Below are 19,401 nucleotides of genomic sequence, written 5' to 3'. Positions count from 1 at the left end.
AGTACCAAAGCCAGGATTGACCCATGTGAGACACCACTGTGTACATCCCTCCACTGCAAACCACTGATAACTACTCTTTGAGTAGTCTTTCAACCAATTGTGCATCCACCTTATAGTAATTTTGTCTAGACCACAATTCCCTATTTGCTTATGAGAATGTCATTTGGGACTGTGTCAAAAGCCTTACTAAAATCACAATATATCACATCTAGTGCTTCCCCCCATCCGCTAGGCCAGTAACCTTTGTCAGAGAAGGGAATTAGGTTGGATTAGCATGATTTGTTCTTGATAAATCCATGCTGGCCATTTTTAACCTCTTTTCACCAGGGCTGGGTGCTCTGTCAGAAAGGAGATGGTTCAGTGGCCCCGTGGATGTGAGGATGAAATTAAATCAACGGAAAACTTCCTATCAGCAAGATCTACTCTGTTTGGGGAAGTCTCCCATGGGAAGTACTGAGAGGCTCATTGTTCAGTATGCAACTGGCTTGAACAGAGCACCGGGAAAGAAGCTGCAAGACACAACCTTGCACAAGCAAGAACCAAACCGGGCATCACTGGCCGTTTCTTCTGCTATGAAAATATAGAGTGAAGTGGCCAATGAACTGAAGATGCCTTAAAGCCTGTGAAACTTGCCAGCCTGTGTACAAGAGCCATCAGCAAGCAGACGAGAATGAATCCACTTTCCCTATTCTTATGGCCTGAGCGTCCGCCTATGGCGAAGAAGCATGCACTGGGCCACTGGGACATCTGAAGTCTCTCTCTAAGAGAAGTGGGATGGCTATCGCTTTAGACCCCAGCCCTCCAGGGGACCTTGTAGTCTTAACTTCCCACAGCTCATAAGATAATGGGCTGTTACGTAAGACAACCACAGCTGTCAAACTTTGTACTCTGAATGCTCTTTAAAACCAAAACTAAAAACGGGAAGATCGTAACATGAGCAGAGGGAAAAGCTCAGTGGAATTACATCGTCACTTTATGGCAAAGCATTGTTTCTCCAAGGAAAAGGACAGGTCAGTTTCTGCTCATTCCTGTCCCCAGTCTCCGATCCTACTGCCACTTAAGTCAATGGTAAAACTTCTATGGGCTTCAACATAGGCAGGACCAGGCTTCAGGGGGTAGATATTACACTCCTTCCTGCTATCTCTGCACCTCTAAACAAAAACGCCAAGCTGGATTTCCAACAACTGGCACTACCTGCTTGGAAGGAAAATCTATATTGTAGCGCGCCTTGGGGCAAGGACTGTCTTTGTGCTGTTTATGTACAATGCCCAGCCTAAAGGGGTCCTGGTCCACAAATAAATGAAAATCTTCTCTCTCTCCCATACCATATCTACCTCCTACAGCGGGATTCCCTGCCTGGAGGCACCCTGTCCTCAAGCCTCCCTTTCCGGCCTTGTTATGGTTACATGCTAGAACATAGGGTCATGGTATGGCAAAAGTGGAAAATCAGTGTCCTACAGCAGCATCTCAGTTATCTGAGTGCAAAGCACCTGGACAGAGCTACCTAAACCTCGCCTGACCTTTGCAAATAGCGAGTGTGGGACAACAATAACCAGATCAGCTCCACCTTGAAGTCCTCACTCAGGCAAAGCTTCCCTGGTGATCAGTGAAACCCTGAGCATGAGGACAAGACCCACCAGCCCAACCTCCGGGAAAGAATTCTCTGTAGTAACTCAGAGCCCTCCCCATCTAGGGTCCTACCTCCAGACATTGGAGATATTTGCTAATGGCAGTCATGGAGAGGCTGTACAGCCCATTGTAGGTGGTCTATGAACTTCAGTCTTGAGACAAGTTAGGTTTTCTGCCCCCACTGCTCCCCTTGGAAGGCTGATCCAGAGTTTCCTCTGATGGATAGAAACCTTTGCTAATTTCCAGCCTAAACATACAGATGGCCAGTTTATATCCCTTTCGTCGTGTGCCAACATTGGCCCTTAACGTAAATAACTCCTCGCCCTCCCTGTTGTTTATCGAGAGCAGGCGGACAAAGGTAGAGAAGATGGAAACTAAAGAGACCAGGATTCAGTTCCCTGCTCTGCTACAGAGCCCACGTGTGACCTTGGAGAAGTCACTTCATCTCTCCAGGTCTCAGATTCCCCATCTGCAGAATGGGGATAAGGGACATTCCTTTCTCTGCTGCAAGCTCTTTGGGGCAGGGGCCATCTCTTGTATGGTGTTTGTACAAGCTGACGTTCTATCACCAGGGCACGCAGACCTGGTCTGAGCACGGGTAGGTACCGGGGCGCTTACCATGGCCCTGAATGCACTCCTGCTCCCATCATTGCTGCCCCCAGTAGAGAGGAGCCAGAGGTAAACACCTGGTCAGAGTCACTGAGTAACCTCTGTTGCTGGGATCGGAGGAGGGAACGGGTATTGCTCCTCTATTCACAGCACATCCCTTGTTGGGGTTCTGGTTAGGGAGCCCTCATCCCTCCTATAAGTATGGCCAGCTTGGTTATCCACTCAGCTGACCCTCCGCCCTTCTATAGCGCCTTTCATACTAGTCGCTCAAAGCAAACATTCGAGCATCCAACCCCAATACGAACCTATAGGATAGGAAGTTTTAGTCCCACTTGGCAGACAGGAAAAAAGCAAGACAAAGCCAAGTTAAGTGACTTGCCCAAGGTCACTAAGCAAGCCTATGGCAGAGGCACAAATAAAACCCTGACTCCTATTTCCCTGCTCTGTGCTCCACAAGACATTGCCTTGGGATCAATCACACGTGCCAGTGGGAGATCCCATCCAATGCAATGTCTAACTGAAAGAAACCCAGGAGGCATCAATGGGCTAGTACCAAGGGAGTGAAAAGAAAAAACCACCACCACCACCCCACACGCAATTGTAAGTGAGTGGCTACCCACTGGAACTACGGGAACTACTGCTAGCCAGGGCGCAGGCAGAGACAGAACCGGGGGCTCAGCTTATCTTCTGCAATCCAAAAATACAGGGTGCTCTCAGACATGCAATGGGAGCTGTGCATGCAACAAAAAGCAGAGTCTGGCCCTTGTACGCTCATGCATGGCTTTAGAATGTCTCGGAAACAAAATAAATTTGGAGATGTTAATTAAATGCTCCGGAGCCAAGACTGAATGTTGTCCATAAATCCGCCGGGGCTGCTCTGAACCCGAGGATGAAGAGGAGGGAAGGGAGAGCGTGGAGACTGGCAGGAAAGGAAGCTGTGCATTTTAATACAAAGATGCCTCTGGCAGCCCAGCACCTTTGCTGGATGTGTCACAGTCACCAGAGGTGGCAGCATCTCCTGCCAGCCTGAGAACGAGCAGCAAACAAAGCCAGGAAGTGGAGGTGTTTTAATTTCTTAGCTCAATAACACAATGCCGGTGCAGCGGCAGGTGTGCGCCAGCCTTCCCTAGCAAAGATTGGGCTTCCCACAGCCAGACTCATGCGGGTTCAAAGAAGGCTGTGCCATGCACCAATTTTAACCGGGGAACCAAACCTTGCCCTGCCCATTATTTCTTGGATATGGCCCCCACTAACACGCTATTGGAGCATCTCAGAATGTTTAGTGTGTCTATCCTCACAACATCCCCAGGAGCTTGGGACTAGTTCCCTTTGACAGATGGGGAAACTGAGGCACAGAGCAGCCAAGCGACTCACCCAAGACCACAGAGAGAGTCCGGGAGTTGAATTCAGGTCTCCCAAGTCTTAGGCTAGCGCCCTAACCACTAAACCATCCTTCCTTAGCACCAGGATCCTCCATCTAACCAAAGACTGGGCACAACAATCTGCTGGAGAAGGACCACTCTATGGTAATGCAAACCTCCCTGCTGGGGGGGGGGGGGAGAACATCTCTTCTTGTTAGCACCGGTGGTGTTTGTCCCATGGCAGCCCCCTCCAAAGCTCAATTCCAGGGTCCCTACTAATGGGACCTGGCAGGGTTTTAGTTTCACTTTGTCACCAGGGACAAGGAACAGCCACCATGCGAGGGGGGGGGCCCCCCTGTGATTTCATGCTTTGCCGGTGTAAGCACAGCAACTGGGCGATCCCAGCTCGGCCCATGGCTTCACTGCTAATGAGAGTGCGCTGTACATTGAGATGTCTCCCGTGCGCCGGAGACAATACGCTGTCATTCTCACTTGGTGTAGCTAGCCAAAGTAAACCCCAGGTGACTTCACACAGGGTTGACCCTGACACTCGATACCAAGTTAAAAGCAGTCCTCCATGCCCTGTCTCCAGCAGGATTTTCCATCACATTAGCGATCTCGATGCATTGTGAAAACACACCCATTTTTGCAGCGAAGACAGTCTGTTGCTAAGCAGCAGCACGGTACGTTGTCACCACCCCACAGGGCTGATGCGAGACCAGACCGTAGGCTTTTGCCGTGGTTTCATCGGGAGCAGCAATTTTAAGGATGTACCAAATTAGAGCCACAAGCCTTGCAAGGGAGGGAGAAGGGAGATCTCCATCAACAGAAGAAACCATGCAGGGTGGGGGGAAACACTCAAGAAAACGTTTCATCTGTCAAACTTTTCAGCAAGAAGGAACTTTGCCTCATTAAGGTGCCGATACCAAGAATGGGCCTCGCGCTTGGGTAGGCATCTCAGCTTTGCATGTTCCCAATGTGGTTTTATCCTGCCCTGAAAGGGAAGATTCAACACCAGATGAGTCAGGTGCTGTTTAAAGCTCTCCCCTTTTCTGAGGGCAGTGAACTGAACTCCAATGCAGCGAGGGAAGATGGAAAGTTGGGCCACCTGTGAAGCTGACTGTGTGTTTAGGTACGGTAAACTTCAGTGGGATTAGACAGCACTTCGCAGGCTCACGCCCTCGGAGCACACGATGTCTGGACCCCACATCAGATGCCCACCTCCAGGTTATTAGTTACCGTGGTGATAGGGTCTTAATCACTTCAGCCTTCAGTATACACAACCCTCCTGAGAGGTAGGGCAGTGCTATTATCCCCAGTTTGCAAGCGGGGAATTGAGACAGGGAGAGACTAAGTGACTTGCCCAACGTCAGGCAGGATGTTTGTGGCAGAGCAGGGAACTGAACCCTGGCTTCTCAAATCCCAGGCTGGTGCCTTAACCACTGGGCCGTCCTTCCTCAAGACTTGGAGCACACTGCCGTTTTCCTTGCAGAGGGGCATTGATAAAACAACAAAACCTCGTACTGAAGCTTTGTTAAAGACACTCCGGGACTCACAGGTGCTGAAACTAGGGGTGCGGCAGCACCCCCTGGTTGGAAGTGGTTTCCATCGTATACAGCGTTTAGAGTTTGGTTCAATGGTACTCAGCACCTGCACTATACAATACACTACACAAGTTGTTCCAACGCCCCTGCCAGGACCAAAGGCGAAACACAAAACCCCAGCTAGATGGAGCAAGAACATCTCAAGCATGACGTTCTATTCAGAAGCCCACGAGCGTCCCTTTGCAAAGCACAGGCATACATTTTCAAGAGTGACTCACTAGGGATTTTGGGTGCTCAATTCAAAACATCTTAAAAAGGGGCCTGATTTTCAGGAAGTGCCCAGCACCCACCTTCGGAAACACACCTGTTCTTGTCAGCACCAGGGGTGGTGTTTTTCCCATGGCAGCCCCCTCCAAAGCTCAATTCCAGGGTCCCTTTAGATGTCCCAAGTTAAGCACCCAAAAACCAAGAGCCATTTGCAGCCGTTTAGATCACGTACTGTGGGTTCTTCAAAAGGGCAGCGGATTCAGGCTTTACTCATACCAGGACTGAACGTTCCACTGGTCTGAAGCGACATACAGACCAAGACCAGTCAATCATGAATAGGTCGGAATATGAACAAGAGGCTGCTCAGCAGCTCTCCAACACCACTTTCTACAAGCCATTACCCTGTGATCCCACTGACAGTTACCAAAAGCAACTACAGCATTTGCTCAAGAAACTTCCTGAAAAAGCACAAGATCAAATCCGCACAGACACACCCCTGGATCCCCGACCTGGGATATTCTATCTACTACCCAAGATCCATAAACCTGGAAATCCTGGGCGCCCCATCATCTCAGGCATTGGCACCCTGACAGCAGGATTGTCTGGCTATGTAGACTCCCTCCTCAGGCCCTACGCTACCAGCACTCCCAGCTACCTTCGAGACACCACTGACTTCCTGAGGAAACTTCAATCCATCGGTGATCTTCCTGATAACACCATCCTGGCCACTATGGATGTAGAAACCCTCTATACCAACATTCCACACAAAGATGGACTTCAAGCCGTCAAGAACACTATCCCCGATAATGTCACGGCTAAGCTGGTGGCTGAACTTTGTCCTTACCCATAACTATTTTACATTTGGGGACAATGTATACCTTCAGATCAGCGGCACTGCTATGGGTACCCGCAGGGCCCCACAGTATGCCAACATTTTTATGGCTGATTTAGAACAACGCTTCCTCAGCTCTCGTCCCCTAAAGCCCCTACTCTACTTGTGCTATATTGATGACATCTTCATCATCTGGACCCATGGAAAAGCAGCCCTTGAGGAATTCTACCATGATTTCAACAACTTCCATCCCACCACCAACCTCAGCCTGGTCCAGTCCACACAAGAGATACACTTCCTGGACACTACACTGCTAATAAACAATGGTCACATAAACACCACCCTATACGGGAAACCTACTGACCGCTATTCCTACCTACATGCCTCCAGCTTTCACCCTGACCACGCCACACGATCCATCGTCTACAGCCAAGCTCTGCGATACAACCGCATTTGCTCCAACCCCTCAAACAGTGACAAACACCCACAAGATCTCTATCAAGCATTCTTACAACTACACTACCCACCTGCGGAAGTGAAGAAACAGATTGATAGAGCCAGAAGAGTTCCCAGAAGTTACCTACTACAGGACAGGCCTAACAAAGAAAATAACAGAACGCCACTAGCCGTCACCTTCAGCCCCCAACTAAAACCCCTCCAATGCATTATTAAGGATCTACAACCTATCCTAAAGGATGACCCAACACTCTCACAAATCTTGGGAGACAGGCCAGTCCTTGCCTACAGACAGCCCCCCAAACCTGAAGCGAATACTCATCAACAACCACATACCACACAACAGAACCACTAACCAAGGAACTTATCCTTGCAACAAAGCCCGTTGCCAACTGTGCCCACATATCTATTCAGGGGACACCATCACAGGGCCTAATCACATCAGCCACACTATCAGAGGCTCGTTCACCTGCACATCCACCAATGTGATATATGCCATCATGTGCCAGCAATGCCCCTCTGCCATGTACATTGGTCAAACTGGACAGTCTCTACGTAAAAGAATAAATGGACACAAATCAGATGTCAAGAATTGTAACATTCATAAACCAGTCGGAGAACACTTCAATCTTTCTGGTCACGCAATCACAGACATGAAGGTCGCTATCTTAAAACAAAAAACTTCAAATCCAGACTCCAGCGAGAAACTGCTGAATTGGAATTCATTTGCAAATTGGATACTATTAATTTAGGCTTAAATAGGGACTGGGAGTGGCTAAGTCATTACGCAAGGTAGCCTATTTCCCCTTGTTTTTTCCTACCCCTCCCCCCCCAGACATTCTGGTTAAACTTCGATTTAAACTTGGAGAGTGGTCAGTTTGGATGAGCTATTGCCAGCAGGAGAGTGAGTTTGTGTGTGTGTGTGTGTCCCCGGGAAAAGGGGGGGGGGTGTGAGAAAGCCTGGATTTGTGCTGGACATGGCCCACCTTGATTACCATGCACATTGTAGGGATAGTGGTCACTTTGGATGAGCTATTACCAGCAGGATAGTGAGTTTGTGTGTGTGGTTTTTGGATGGGGGTGAGAGAACCTGGATTTGTGCAGGAAATGACCCACCTTGATTATCATGCACATTGTGTAGATAGTTGTCACTTTGGATGAGCTATTACCAGCAGGAGAGTGAGTTTGTGTGTGGGGTGGTGGAGGGTGAGAAAACCTGGATTTGTGCTGGAAATGGCCCAACTTGATGATCACTTTAGATAAGCTATTACCAGCAGGAGAGTGGGGTGGGAGGAGGTATTGTTTCATGATCTCTGTGTGTATATAAAGTCTGCTGCAGTTTCCACGGTATGCATCCGATGAAGTGAGCTGTAGCTCACGAAAGCTCATGCTCAAATAAATTGGTTAGTCTCTAAGGTGCCACAAGTCCTCCTTTTCTTTTTGCAAATACAGACTAACACAGCTGTTACTCTGAAACCAGTCTAGAAGCGTTCCTCTGAACCAAAAGACCAGTGACACGAACCAAGAGGACCAGAAATTATCATAGCGTTGAAAAGCTGGCAATGCACAGCCAAAAAGACAACGCGATGGACCATTATCAAGAATTTGAGTTCTTTGCACGTAATTTGGATCCCCAGTTACGAATCTTCACTTCAAAACCCAGAGATTGAGGGTGTCTGAAGGCAAAACAGAGAGAATAAATAAATAATAATAAAGACGTTTTAAAAAAGCTAGCTTCTGCCTCTCTTCCCTCCATCCGCTGAACAAAACGCAGTGGAGGCCAAAGCTCAAAGCAATTTTCAAGGCACTCCACTTCACACATCATGTTGCTTTAGCACAGAAAGTCAAGGTCAGCATCTCATCTGCGTCTCTGGAGAGAGGCACTCTTTAGCTCTTCCATCCTTATGGATGCAGAAAGCTATTCTCCCAGCACCTGGTGCATGCGGAAGAGGTTTGCGTATAGACATGGGCTGGGTACAGTAGTGCAATCACCCTATGACACTCCATCACATTATTTACCCATGGATTTAACCCCAGGGCATGCCAGGGAGCCCAGTTTAGAGCGGAGATAGCAGGAATCCCAGCAAAGCAGGAGAAACTATTCTGACTAACGGAACAAACACCAGCCTGTTGGTAAAGCAATTTCTCTCAGGGTTGATTGTGAGCAATGGGGCTGGCCCTGCTGGTTTGTTATTGTAGGGTTGTTCAATCACAACCAGCAGTTCACTGCTTTTGCGCTTGCTTTTTAATGGGCAAGCTTTTGCTGTGGAAAGAGGCTTTGTATATAACAAGAAGCAAAACAGACTTCCTCTGCGCCTTGGCTGCAAGAGACACCGACAACTTATTCGCAACCTGCAATCAAAGGGAGAAACAAGGGTTTAGCAGAAACATATTTAACGATCAAAATAATCCAAGACCGGCGCAGTGTCACAGTAACAGCAACCTAAAGAAACAGCTTTTGAAGGGGGATTAAGAAATAGCAAAATTCTCTACCCATGGCCTTTTATAAGTCTGTTTTCCCATCCTATTTTGTACAGGAAGGAATTAATCTCTTTCTGTATTGCTCCTTTGGTCACTTAACGAAGCAGGTCAAGGTTGGATAGGAGCAGTGAATAGCCTTTCTTGCTCCAGCTAGTCCACATACCACAAAGCTTGTGGCATTTGCTATCCGCAATGAAGAGTTCACAGCCTGGCTTATTAACAAGCAGCACAGTGGAATTCAGTCCGGCTTCCAGCCGTGTTCCCGCCAGTTCATTTCCCTCTAGGTTCCATGCAAGCCACCTGGTGCTCAGAAAACACTGGTTTCAAAGCCCTGCACGCAGCATGCTAAGATTAATTATTCCTGCCCAAGCTTGATGCCGACACAAAGAGGCGAGGTCCAGGGGAAGTTTCTAACTGATTCGGAAAGGTTAGAGTGTCGTGTCATTAGGGATTCAAAAGAATGCCCACGGTAACTCACAGCTGATTTGTAACTGCTGGATGCATCTCAAAAGGCATCTGGTCTCACGCTCACATAACCCTCAGCCCCACTTTGCTCTTATTCTGCACCCTGTCTAGGTCCAGGAAACCACAAGAGCAGCTGCTTTTATACAGAAGAATCATCCTTTCAATAAAAGGTAGGACTCGGAGGCAGGAAATGGTCCCATCCCCGGCTCTGCCACAGACTCCCTGTGTGACCGCGAGCATGTAACTCAGTACCTCTGTGCCTCAGTTTTCCCATCTGCATAATGGGGAGAATTAACACTTGTGAGGCTTAGTTTACTAAGGTATATAAAGCACTTTCAGATCCTGAGACACAAGGTGCTAGCTGGGGCAGAGCATTTTTGCCCGCCAGCACAAAACGATCCCAGCTCCATGGACCCCCTCCACTCTGCCCCCCTCCACTTCTCCCGAGAGAGGAGGACTCGGAACAGCATCCCGCACCAAACACAGGACGTCCACCCATCCAAAACTAAAGGCAACTCCAGCAGAAGCTCCAACTCAAATCAGCTGTGCTGCCTAGGGAACTGCTCCAGAGCTGCGCAGATCATCAGGCCAGGCTCCCGTTCTTCAGGAGCCAGCTGTGGGGGAAAAATCCCCAGAAGAAAATCCAACCTAAAATGCAAGTGAATTCTATCACCCAGGGGCACTGTGCAACAAAACCATCTCCAGCAATAAACAGCTGCACAACACTAGACGTTTCAGAGGAACTGGGCTGAGAACAGCCTTTGGAGGAAGTTATTTTGCTCTTTTACCAGACACACACAGCCATCTGATACAGATTTTGCAGGAAAAGGTATACACAGACATTAAGGAATACGTTTTCATCACAACATTTGGGGCTTTAGCCACACCACTGCCCTCTATAGCAGGGGTTCTCAAACTGGGGGTCGTGAGATTATTAAGTGGGGGTGACGAGTACATACCTCCCAACTAGTAAGTCTGCTGTGAAAAGTGATATTAACATACAAATATCACTTTTAAATATAAATGTGTTTTTAACTCCTAAGGGGGAGTTGCACTCTGAGGCTTACTGTGTGAAAGGGGTGGCCAGTACAAAAAGTTTGAGAACCACTGCCCTACAGCCTCCATGGACCGACAGCATGCACACAGCTCCCACCCTGGGACAGCTCTACCCACGGATAGATTACTCCGTAGAGGTCTACGATGCTGTGTTTTGCACCTTCCTCTGAAGCATCTGGTACGGACCTCTCTCAGTATCAGGGTAGCAGCCAACACAGATCCAGAGTGGCAAATGCTACGTTGCCCAATATCAAGCATCTTGCTTTGTTTCTAAAATTGCTATATCCAGCCCAGTCCGAATCTGGAGGTTTTCTAAACAGACAGGGCCAGGCCAGCTTTCTTGCTAATCTTGGGAGCACCCGGAGGAAGTTTTTGGGCACGCTGGTGTGTGAACACCCAAGCATCGCAAGCCAATGAGTTCAGATTCCATCCGTCATGGACAAACCCCTCACGGTGATAACCGACTGTCCAGCCCACTAGCAAAGACAAAGCTGGGAGCACACTCCTTGCGTGTTTCATCTGATCGGAAACCAGATCTCTAGCACTGCCGGGAGGCCACCTCATGACCGGTTTAAGTTGCCAGTCCTCCCATGAGTCTTTCCATAATTGCCAGAGAGCTGGCATCCGGAGATGCCAACCAACAGCAGCTACCCAACCATCATCCCGTTGCTGTTAGTTTCATTCTACAGACCTACGAGACTAGGAGACGGGCCCCAACCTGTGCCGATACCAGCATTTGGCGGTCTGGTTGACGCGGCTAATGGCCAGCACTTGGACACAGTAGCAAGCCAGTGAACCCACGAGGCAGTCACTCTAAATAAACCGACACTGCAGCGATATTTGAAGGGGATGCTGGGCCCAGTCTCACATCAGGAGGCTGCTGGCAGCAGCTCCGTTTCTTCAGCATCTATTTAACCACCAAGGCTGGTGAATTTGGTACATGTGACTGAAGAACTGGATGGTGCACCCCTAAAGCAATGGGATCCCCAGTTCAGTTCATTCGGTGACAGGAGAACAGGGCTCTCAGCCTAGCTGCTGCTGGGCATTTACTTAGGTCACGTCTGGTGAGTCTGACAGTGAGCACCGTGACCGTGTTCAGCCAGGGAACAGAAATATCCAGGCCAAGACAGCTCTGGAGGATCCCCAGGCGAATGCAGAAGGAACTGCTGCAGGACGGGGCGGGAGGGGGCTAGGCAGCTCTGGGCTGAACAGCATCAGCAGAGCTCGACTAAGACGGTAATCTGCGGATCAGGATGGAGGCGTACTGTCGGACCGATCAAGAGCGCAGCTCGGGAATAGCAGAAGGTGCTGGGGCTCAGGAATGAGGAGCATAAGCAGAGCCAACAAAGGATGTGCCCAGCACCTGGGTGCATCATGTTTTCATAGGTGAAAAACATGACTAGCAAGATTCAGCTCAGCATGCGAGCAGAAAGGCTGGGGGCAGAGTTAGAGAACAGGACACACACTGCCCTTGAGCGACCACCCCTCCCATCCCCAGACAAAGGACTGCTGCAAGACGAGACCCTTCGAAGTGTATTATTTCTATTAGTGTAACCCAAAGGAGTCCCGGTCACTGACCAGGACCCCAGCGTGCCAGGCGCTGTACAAACACTAAAAGAGACACTCCCTGTCCCAAGAAAGGAGAAGAAATCTCAGATGCCACCTTTGAAGAACAAAGGCAAACCAACCAACTTTAGCCCAGCCATTCTATCCCACTCAGACGAACAATGACCACAAAAACAACCCTGCACATCCGTCTCCTGCAGCAGCCGTTCTTCACATGCAGCCCGGGGGGGGAGCTAGCTGGAGACACACACAGCACTGGCTCTCCTCCTTGTTTCTGACTGCTACGTCTCATCTAAGGGGAGCTAACAATACATTTGACACTTTCCCATCCAAGTAAGTTGCGGCGGTTGCCACAGAGAGGTCCCATTACCGCCCAGGAAGAGCGGGGAGGGGTTCGCAGGATGGCAGATGGGGCAAGAGACAATGCAGCCGTTAACAAACCCGGAAGGGTACGAGAGGCCACGCGCGACAGCTGGAGAGGAGAGGCAGATACACGGAGGAGACGACGCTGCTGCAGCCAACAGCTCATCAGGACGCAGGAGTGCTGAGAGACGTGAGGATATCATCTCTGTTAAAAGACATTAAACAGACCAATGGGGCCCAGCAATTCCTCCATCCCCCCTACACTTGCACAGAAATGCTCCTTTCAGGAGGTTAATGTCCTGGCACGGCGGCTCTCAGAGTTCTGCAGAGTTGGCCACATTTTAAGACCGAAGGGAAATCCGGCAGGCGGCTCCTCTTCTGCAGTCCCACAGCAACTTTGTGGCAACTACAGCATCTAGCAACCTGGAGCAGCAGCGTCAGGAAAGCACCTCATGGATTTCCAACTGGGCTCAGCATGCTTTACCAGCGGGAAATGAGGGGTCACCCCGGCCTGGCTGGCTGCAGACCACCAGCAAGCAGTGAACAAGTCACAGTTCGGAAACCTCAGTCCAACAGTACAGCACGGCTCAGCACAGGCAAGCAACAAATTAAACCCAACCCTGTCCTGTATGGCACTTTGGCAATTCGGGCCCACTAATGCCAACCGGAAACCTGGACAATTGGGTTTCTTTGTTTGCGCAGCACGCTCCACCGAGAGGGCCAGGCCAGCAATCAGAGCTTTCTAGGGTAGTTTTAGCTGTTAGCAACGTTATTAACTGCTGCAGGAAAAACAAAGAAGCCAGAAATCCACTGCTGACAGGTGAATGGGCTTCCAGTTTGCCTCGAGCACAGATGGGCATTTGCCGTACTCCAGGAGTTGCTGACACATACAGAATACACACTCAATCAACCAGCATCTGTATGTTTTGCCGAGCCATTTAGCCATCGTTCACCCACACCTGCCTGATTAGAACAATGATACAGAGGTGCGGTTTAGAGGGACAAGCCAAGAGGTTCTGAACTAAGGCCAAAACTCTAGCCACCTGCCACCTTATTATGCTACTGGCTAGGAACACGGACCCCAAAGCATTCTGGGAGAGAACTGAACAAGAAACAGTGCCCAGTGCTGGGTGGCCACAGAGCCAGACTTGAAAAAGTAACACTTTCACACCCACAATGCACTGCAACAGAGCATCTTGACCTCCTTTCCTGTGCCAGACATCAGGGCCAGGAGCCAAAGCGTTCCTCCCGGGCTTTTCACCATTGCCACACGCCTCCTGGAAAGGGGCATGTACCTTGCAAGCTGGGCAGCACCTCAGCCTGGCTCAGACACAGCAGCGCTCCAAAGGAAGTGGGAAATGGCCAGCCAGTTTCCTCTAAGTACTGAGAGCCAGACACATTTCTACATCGGTTGCTCAGCCGCCCATGTACATTCAAGCTCCCAGAAGACAAGCCAGTGATTTACCAATTCAGAATACAAGATACAAGCTCACCCGAATCCTCTGGAGGTTTTCCACCAGCCTGCCCTGATGCAGTTTAAGCCAGCTCTTCAACACATCCCCTGAATTACCGCGTGCCTTGCAGGAATACAGTCTCCTAATAAGCATTCAGTTTACATGAGGCTGTTGATTTAGGCCCGAATCATGTAAAGGCTCAACTGCCCCCTGCGGACTTCAAGCACCTGAGCTCGCTGGGTTACTCAGAGACCAAGTGAGCCACACGCATCAGTCTCCGCAGGATCAGGGTTCTTTTGCTTTTCCTATCCAGAGGAGGAAGCTGTAAGGGGCACAATTCAGAAAATCCAGACGAGCAGCACTGAACGTGAAGACCACACCCACCACAGGTGAAAAATCCTGCTTTGTGCCAGACGGACACCTGCATCTGCCCTCGCTGCACCACCTCTAACCTCACCTAGGAGGCACCGGGACAGGACTTGAATCTTTCTCAAACCTGTTCCCCAGTGTGCAGGAGGCGCTGGGAGGGGGTGGGAGGAGTTGATCATCAGGGCCAGCAGACCCCCTGGAGTACCCTCGGTTCCCCAGCGTGCAGGAGGCGCTGGGAGGGAGGGAGGGAGAGGAGCGGGGACAGGGGTGCGCTTGTGGGAGGGGGTGGAAAGAGATGGAGAAGAGGAGGGGCAGAGGTAGAGCGGGGGCAGAAGAGGTGGGGTAGGGTGGGGCCTGTGGCTGAGTGGGGAGTTTGGGGGTCCACAAAATCTTTTAAATCAAAATAGGGGCCCTCAGGTTGCAAAAGTTTGGAACCGCTGCTTTACCAGATTCCTCCCCTGCCTCACGTAGCCCTAATTAGATCTTGGACACACACCAGAAACATCCATGCAATGACACAGCCAGATGAAGCATGGGGGTGGTTTAGGAGAGTACGTGCAGCAGATGACGAGCAGAATGAGGATGCCCCAGTGGGTGCTGTACTTACCCCAGCAGCAAAGCCCAGGCTTCCATCTAGGATTCGCCTCTGAAAATTAAAACAGAGCATTTAATTTTCCAACTGCTAAAAGAAGCAAGGTGCAACAGCTTACAGCATGAGAGCAGCGCTGAGGGGAGTTCGCAGCTCTGGCCCTGATTCTAAGATCCTCATATGCTGCCATTACTGCAGTATTTGAGTGCCGCCCAATCTTTAATGTACAAGACATCCCTGGGAAGTAGTGCAACTATCCCCACTTTACAGATGGGAAACTGAGGCACAGAGGCACGAAGTGATTTTCCCAGTGTCACAGGGTCTCTGGTAGAGCAGGGAACTTGGGTCCCCTGGGCCCCAGGCTGGCACCCTAACCGCTAGGTGCTCCTTCCTCTCAAGCATGTGCCTAACTTCTCAGGGTTAATTTTAAGCACATGCTTAAGTCCCATTTTGGCTTCAGTGAGTCTTTAGCACCTTCCTAGGTACTGCCCTGCTATATAAAGGGGGACCTAAGAACGGACTTAAAGTTTAGGCTGTGCTTTGCCTCTGCCAGGTGAGCGCCTTGTCTGCAGTTCTTCAGTTTTCTCTCAAGTTTGGTTTCTATCCAGAAACTGCTGAAACCAGAATATCAGTCAACTGACTGCACAGCCTCTCAATTATTCAGGGTTGCCCGCTGCCTAGCTCACTCACAGCGTGATTCTCCCTTCCTCAAGGGGAAAAAAGTACTATACTACTGCTAAGGGACTCTCCCTTCAAAACCAGGCTTCTGAATAAGTCATCCAAGAAGAGCTTCAATAAGAAAGAGGCTGGGAAAGCAGGATGAAAGCCGAAGGAAACACTGACACAGGCCTGCCGCTTTCCAGAAGGCGGCTTCGGAGACAAAGGGCCACAGCAGAGTCTCCGCTTGTTCAACCCCGGAGTCCGGAACTGACCCAAGTTCCGAATAAAGTCACCGTCCATCACAGATGTAAAAGCAGCAGAGAAGAATCCACTCCAGCTGCAGACCTAAGCCGCCTGCTCACCCCTTGCTCCCAAAAGCTTGAGAAAGCAGCCGGTCCTTGCAGGATGCTGTGATGGTGAATGGATCTGGTCCATTCCAGAGTCGAGACTCCCAGACTGAAAACACCTCGCATCAGAGAGCCAAGCAGGGATCTTTCCTTCTCATGCACCATTGCCAGCAATGTAGGCCACTCAGTTACACCCAGCAACTAAACTTTGCCAAGGAGCTGGAACTTGGTCAACAATATCACTGCTGATTCATGAGTCAGAACAGAATCCAGCTCCCTCTCTCACAGCTGCACTGGCTCCAGAGGGCCAGCAGGAGTATGAGCTACTTTTTATCATTAAAACATGCTCTCCTGCTTGTGCATACACAGGGAGGGAGACCTGTTGAGGAAGAAACTGTCTTTCCACATCCCATTTCCTGAGAAGAACCACATTCGATGGCTTTACAGTTGTAATCTAACACCGATCTTCCTCCCTCCCCTCCCCCCACCATTCCCCCCCCCCACCCCACAGAGGAAAATAAATGCAAAAGATTTTTGCTTGTGGGGCATAAATGCATAGGTACGCATCTGAGAGCTGGATTTACTGGATTTACGAGGGAGCAGGGGTTGGAAGGAGACTCCCTCCAACATCATAAAATGCAAATTAAGACTCCCCTCTTCCCATCCATAAGTCAGAGCCATACAGGCAGAATCAGGGCCTAATTATTTTGTATTGATCACACAGAAATCTTGTCTGGAAGGAGGAATGAGTTTTCAGAACTGAACGGCAACACCCACCTGGCCACTGGAAAATACAAAGACTAGCGCAGAGCCAGCAGCTGTCAGCCCCCAGGTAAATAAAGTCCCGAGCAGCGCCTGGACCACCGGACTGCAGTTTTGGATCATGCTGAACACACTCGGGTTTTACTGGCCTAAAAGAGATTTGGTACATTAGGAAAGAGACAGCGGCAACATAAAAACTCAGGCATTACAGAGGACAAGACATCCCTTCCCTGTTATCAACAGCAGCTCCTTAGGGCCTGGTTCTCAGAAGGGCTAAGTCCCTGTTGCTCTCTACAGAGCTGGAGGTCCTCAGCACTTCTGAAAAAACAAGCCCTTCTATTACTAACGACAGCTGTCGCTTACATCGAGTACCCAGGAGGCTTGCCTGCATTTCACTCCGCATCAACAACGAACCTCCTCTGGTCCGTTTCACTGTTGTGTATGAACCTTTTCTGGTTCAGGCAGGCTGGCAGAATGTCAGCGTTTGGGGGGTTGAAATCCTGCCATTGGCACACCTGAGCCCATGTAGCTCCTCACAGACTATGATGGTGATCCAATCCAAGGCAGGATCAAGGCCCACAAAGGTTTGTCAACGTGTGGAGTGATTTAAAAAGAAAAACCAAGCGTTACAGTCCTAGCAGTGTTGATATTTTAGAAAGTTTCAAAAAACAAGTGAAAAGCAAGTACCATTTCAATCCTACCCCCACAAGCAGTTTCCTACATCCACCTTTGGTCTTCCCACTTCCCTTTCTAGCCCTTTTTCCATTCACCCCTCAAAAATGAGAAGCAAGATGTAATTCAGTCTGCACACCCTCCTCACCCTGAGCAAAAGAATGCATTCGCTCTTTTCCATTACACTTGGACTGCACCAGAGAAGTGTCTGCTTACGCCACTCCAAAGCGCGCACACCACTTTCCACGTACTTTTGCCGAAAACAGTTTTACCCCACGTCAGCATTTTGAATATTCGTGCACTCACAGCACTATTTTCATTGCACTGATAGTTTGCAGACACTTCTGTTGTGCAGGAAAAGGAGAGCTAAGCCAGCGACAGATAGGGTACTTGGATACTTCTGAAATATTATTATTCAGGAGCAACCAATCATGTACGGAAAGGAACACAGATGTTTTATTATTTCATCTGAGGAATGCCCAGATAATGTGAAGTAGTTATATCATCTCCCCCCCAAGGAGACATTTACTGAGATATTTCTCTCTGCCAACCATGACTTTAAAAAAAAAACAAAAGCACTCGTATTACCACGTCTCTGTACCCTCTCTTTAGAGATCTGTGCAGATTCTTTCTACCTGTTGAACTTACAGTTAAAGGCTAACAAAAATGCCAGCCTCCGCTGCTCCAACTTTCCCTACTTCACCACAAAAGCTCAACACCGAGCCCAGCTCTACGATCCACCCTAAAGACTTCAAATCCCGCTCTTCACCCAAACCGGCCCACGCGGGTACGCGTGGCTCGCAGCGTCAGACACAGCTGTAGCTCACGGAAGCTGATGCTCAAATACATTGGTTAGTCCCTAAGGTGCCACCAGTCCTCCTCTTCTTTTTGCGAATACCGACTAACCCGGCTGCTCCTCTGAAACCGTCTTTTCAAGGTCCCTTTTCTCCTCCAAAGTCCTGCCCCGAAAACAAAACAGAGCGGGGCCCTGATACCCTGCAGTCTTACACCTTCATTCGCAACCTCCCCCCTAAGCAGGGGTTCACCAACCGCACCCCACCAGGCCGGCTTGTAACAGGCCAGGACTGGCACCTCCCGAGAGTTTCACCCTCCCCGGGGCCACCCAGCACCTGCCACATCACTAAGAAGCCGCTGCGGTTGCAGGTCCCGCTCTCCCCAGGGTCACAGCCCGGGGCAGGGGCGGGGAAGAGCGCCGGCACGGCACGGCACGGCCCGGCCCGGCACGGCCCCGCATGACACCCCCAGGCACCCGCAGCAAGGGGGCCCCCCCCAGCGCGGGGTTACTTCTTTGCACGCCCGGGGGGGGCAAAGGGGGGGGCTCCTTGACACGCCCACCGGCTAGGGGCCAGCAAGTTTAACCCCCGCCAGCCCTGCGGCCACCCCAGCGTGACTTGGCTTGCGGGCTCTTTGCGGCTCCCAAGCAGAGCATGCGGGGCCGGCGCGGGGGGGCACTTGTTACTCTGGTCTGCAGCGGGCCCCTCCCCGGGACATGCGGGAAACACCAACTCACTGCGTGCAGTGCAATGCAATGCAATGCAATGCAATGCAATGCAGGGACACCCCCCCCGGCCGCTGCCCCCAGCTCCTACCCCAGCCCCGCCGCGGCTCCGGCTCCCGCGGCCGCTTCCGGCTCCCCCGCCCCGGCCCCGCACACGTGTCTCGCGGCCACCCCTGCGGGGCCCGCCCACTTCTGCCGCGGCGGCAAATCCGGAGGGACGCGGGCGGAGGCATCGATTCTATGGTTCGCCCCGCGCGGGGCTGGCAAAGCCAAGCGGGCGGGCGCTTTCCCGAGCTGGCGGCTTTGCCGGGTCACGCTTCTCGCTCCTCCGCCCTCGCGAGCAAAACGCATTGCTGTCCTGGCCGGCCGGGCTGCCTCGCCTGCTCCCGCTTCCCTCGGC

The 19,401-nt window shown here is 50.6% G+C and overlaps 1 protein-coding gene across 11 annotated transcripts in view; it reads right to left on the bottom strand.

Moving 5' to 3' along the window:
- SLC39A11 (solute carrier family 39 member 11) overlaps positions 1–19,168 on the bottom strand; it is a 404,115-nt gene extending 384,947 nt beyond the window's left edge. For 3 of the 11 annotated variants that reach the window (XR_012154971.1, XM_073312119.1, XM_073312120.1), the window contains exons 1-3: positions 19,093–19,168; positions 16,826–16,959; positions 15,060–15,098 (exon numbers count right to left, since the gene is read on the bottom strand). Coding sequence is in view for 10 of the 11 variants with exons in the window: in XM_073312119.1 (XP_073168220.1) it covers positions 15,060–15,098; positions 16,826–16,933 (147 nt within the window). In the remaining variant the exon portion in view is untranslated. The other 8 variants (XM_073312114.1, XM_073312115.1, XM_073312116.1 and 5 more) reach the window with 8 other exon arrangements.
- Positions 19,169–19,401: the final 233 nt, after the last annotated feature.

Source organism: Lepidochelys kempii, chromosome 14 (assembly GCF_965140265.1).
Source record: "Lepidochelys kempii isolate rLepKem1 chromosome 14, rLepKem1.hap2, whole genome shotgun sequence".
NCBI lineage: Eukaryota > Metazoa > Chordata > Testudines > Cheloniidae > Lepidochelys > Lepidochelys kempii.
This window is presented reverse-complemented; position numbering and strand designations above follow the sequence as displayed.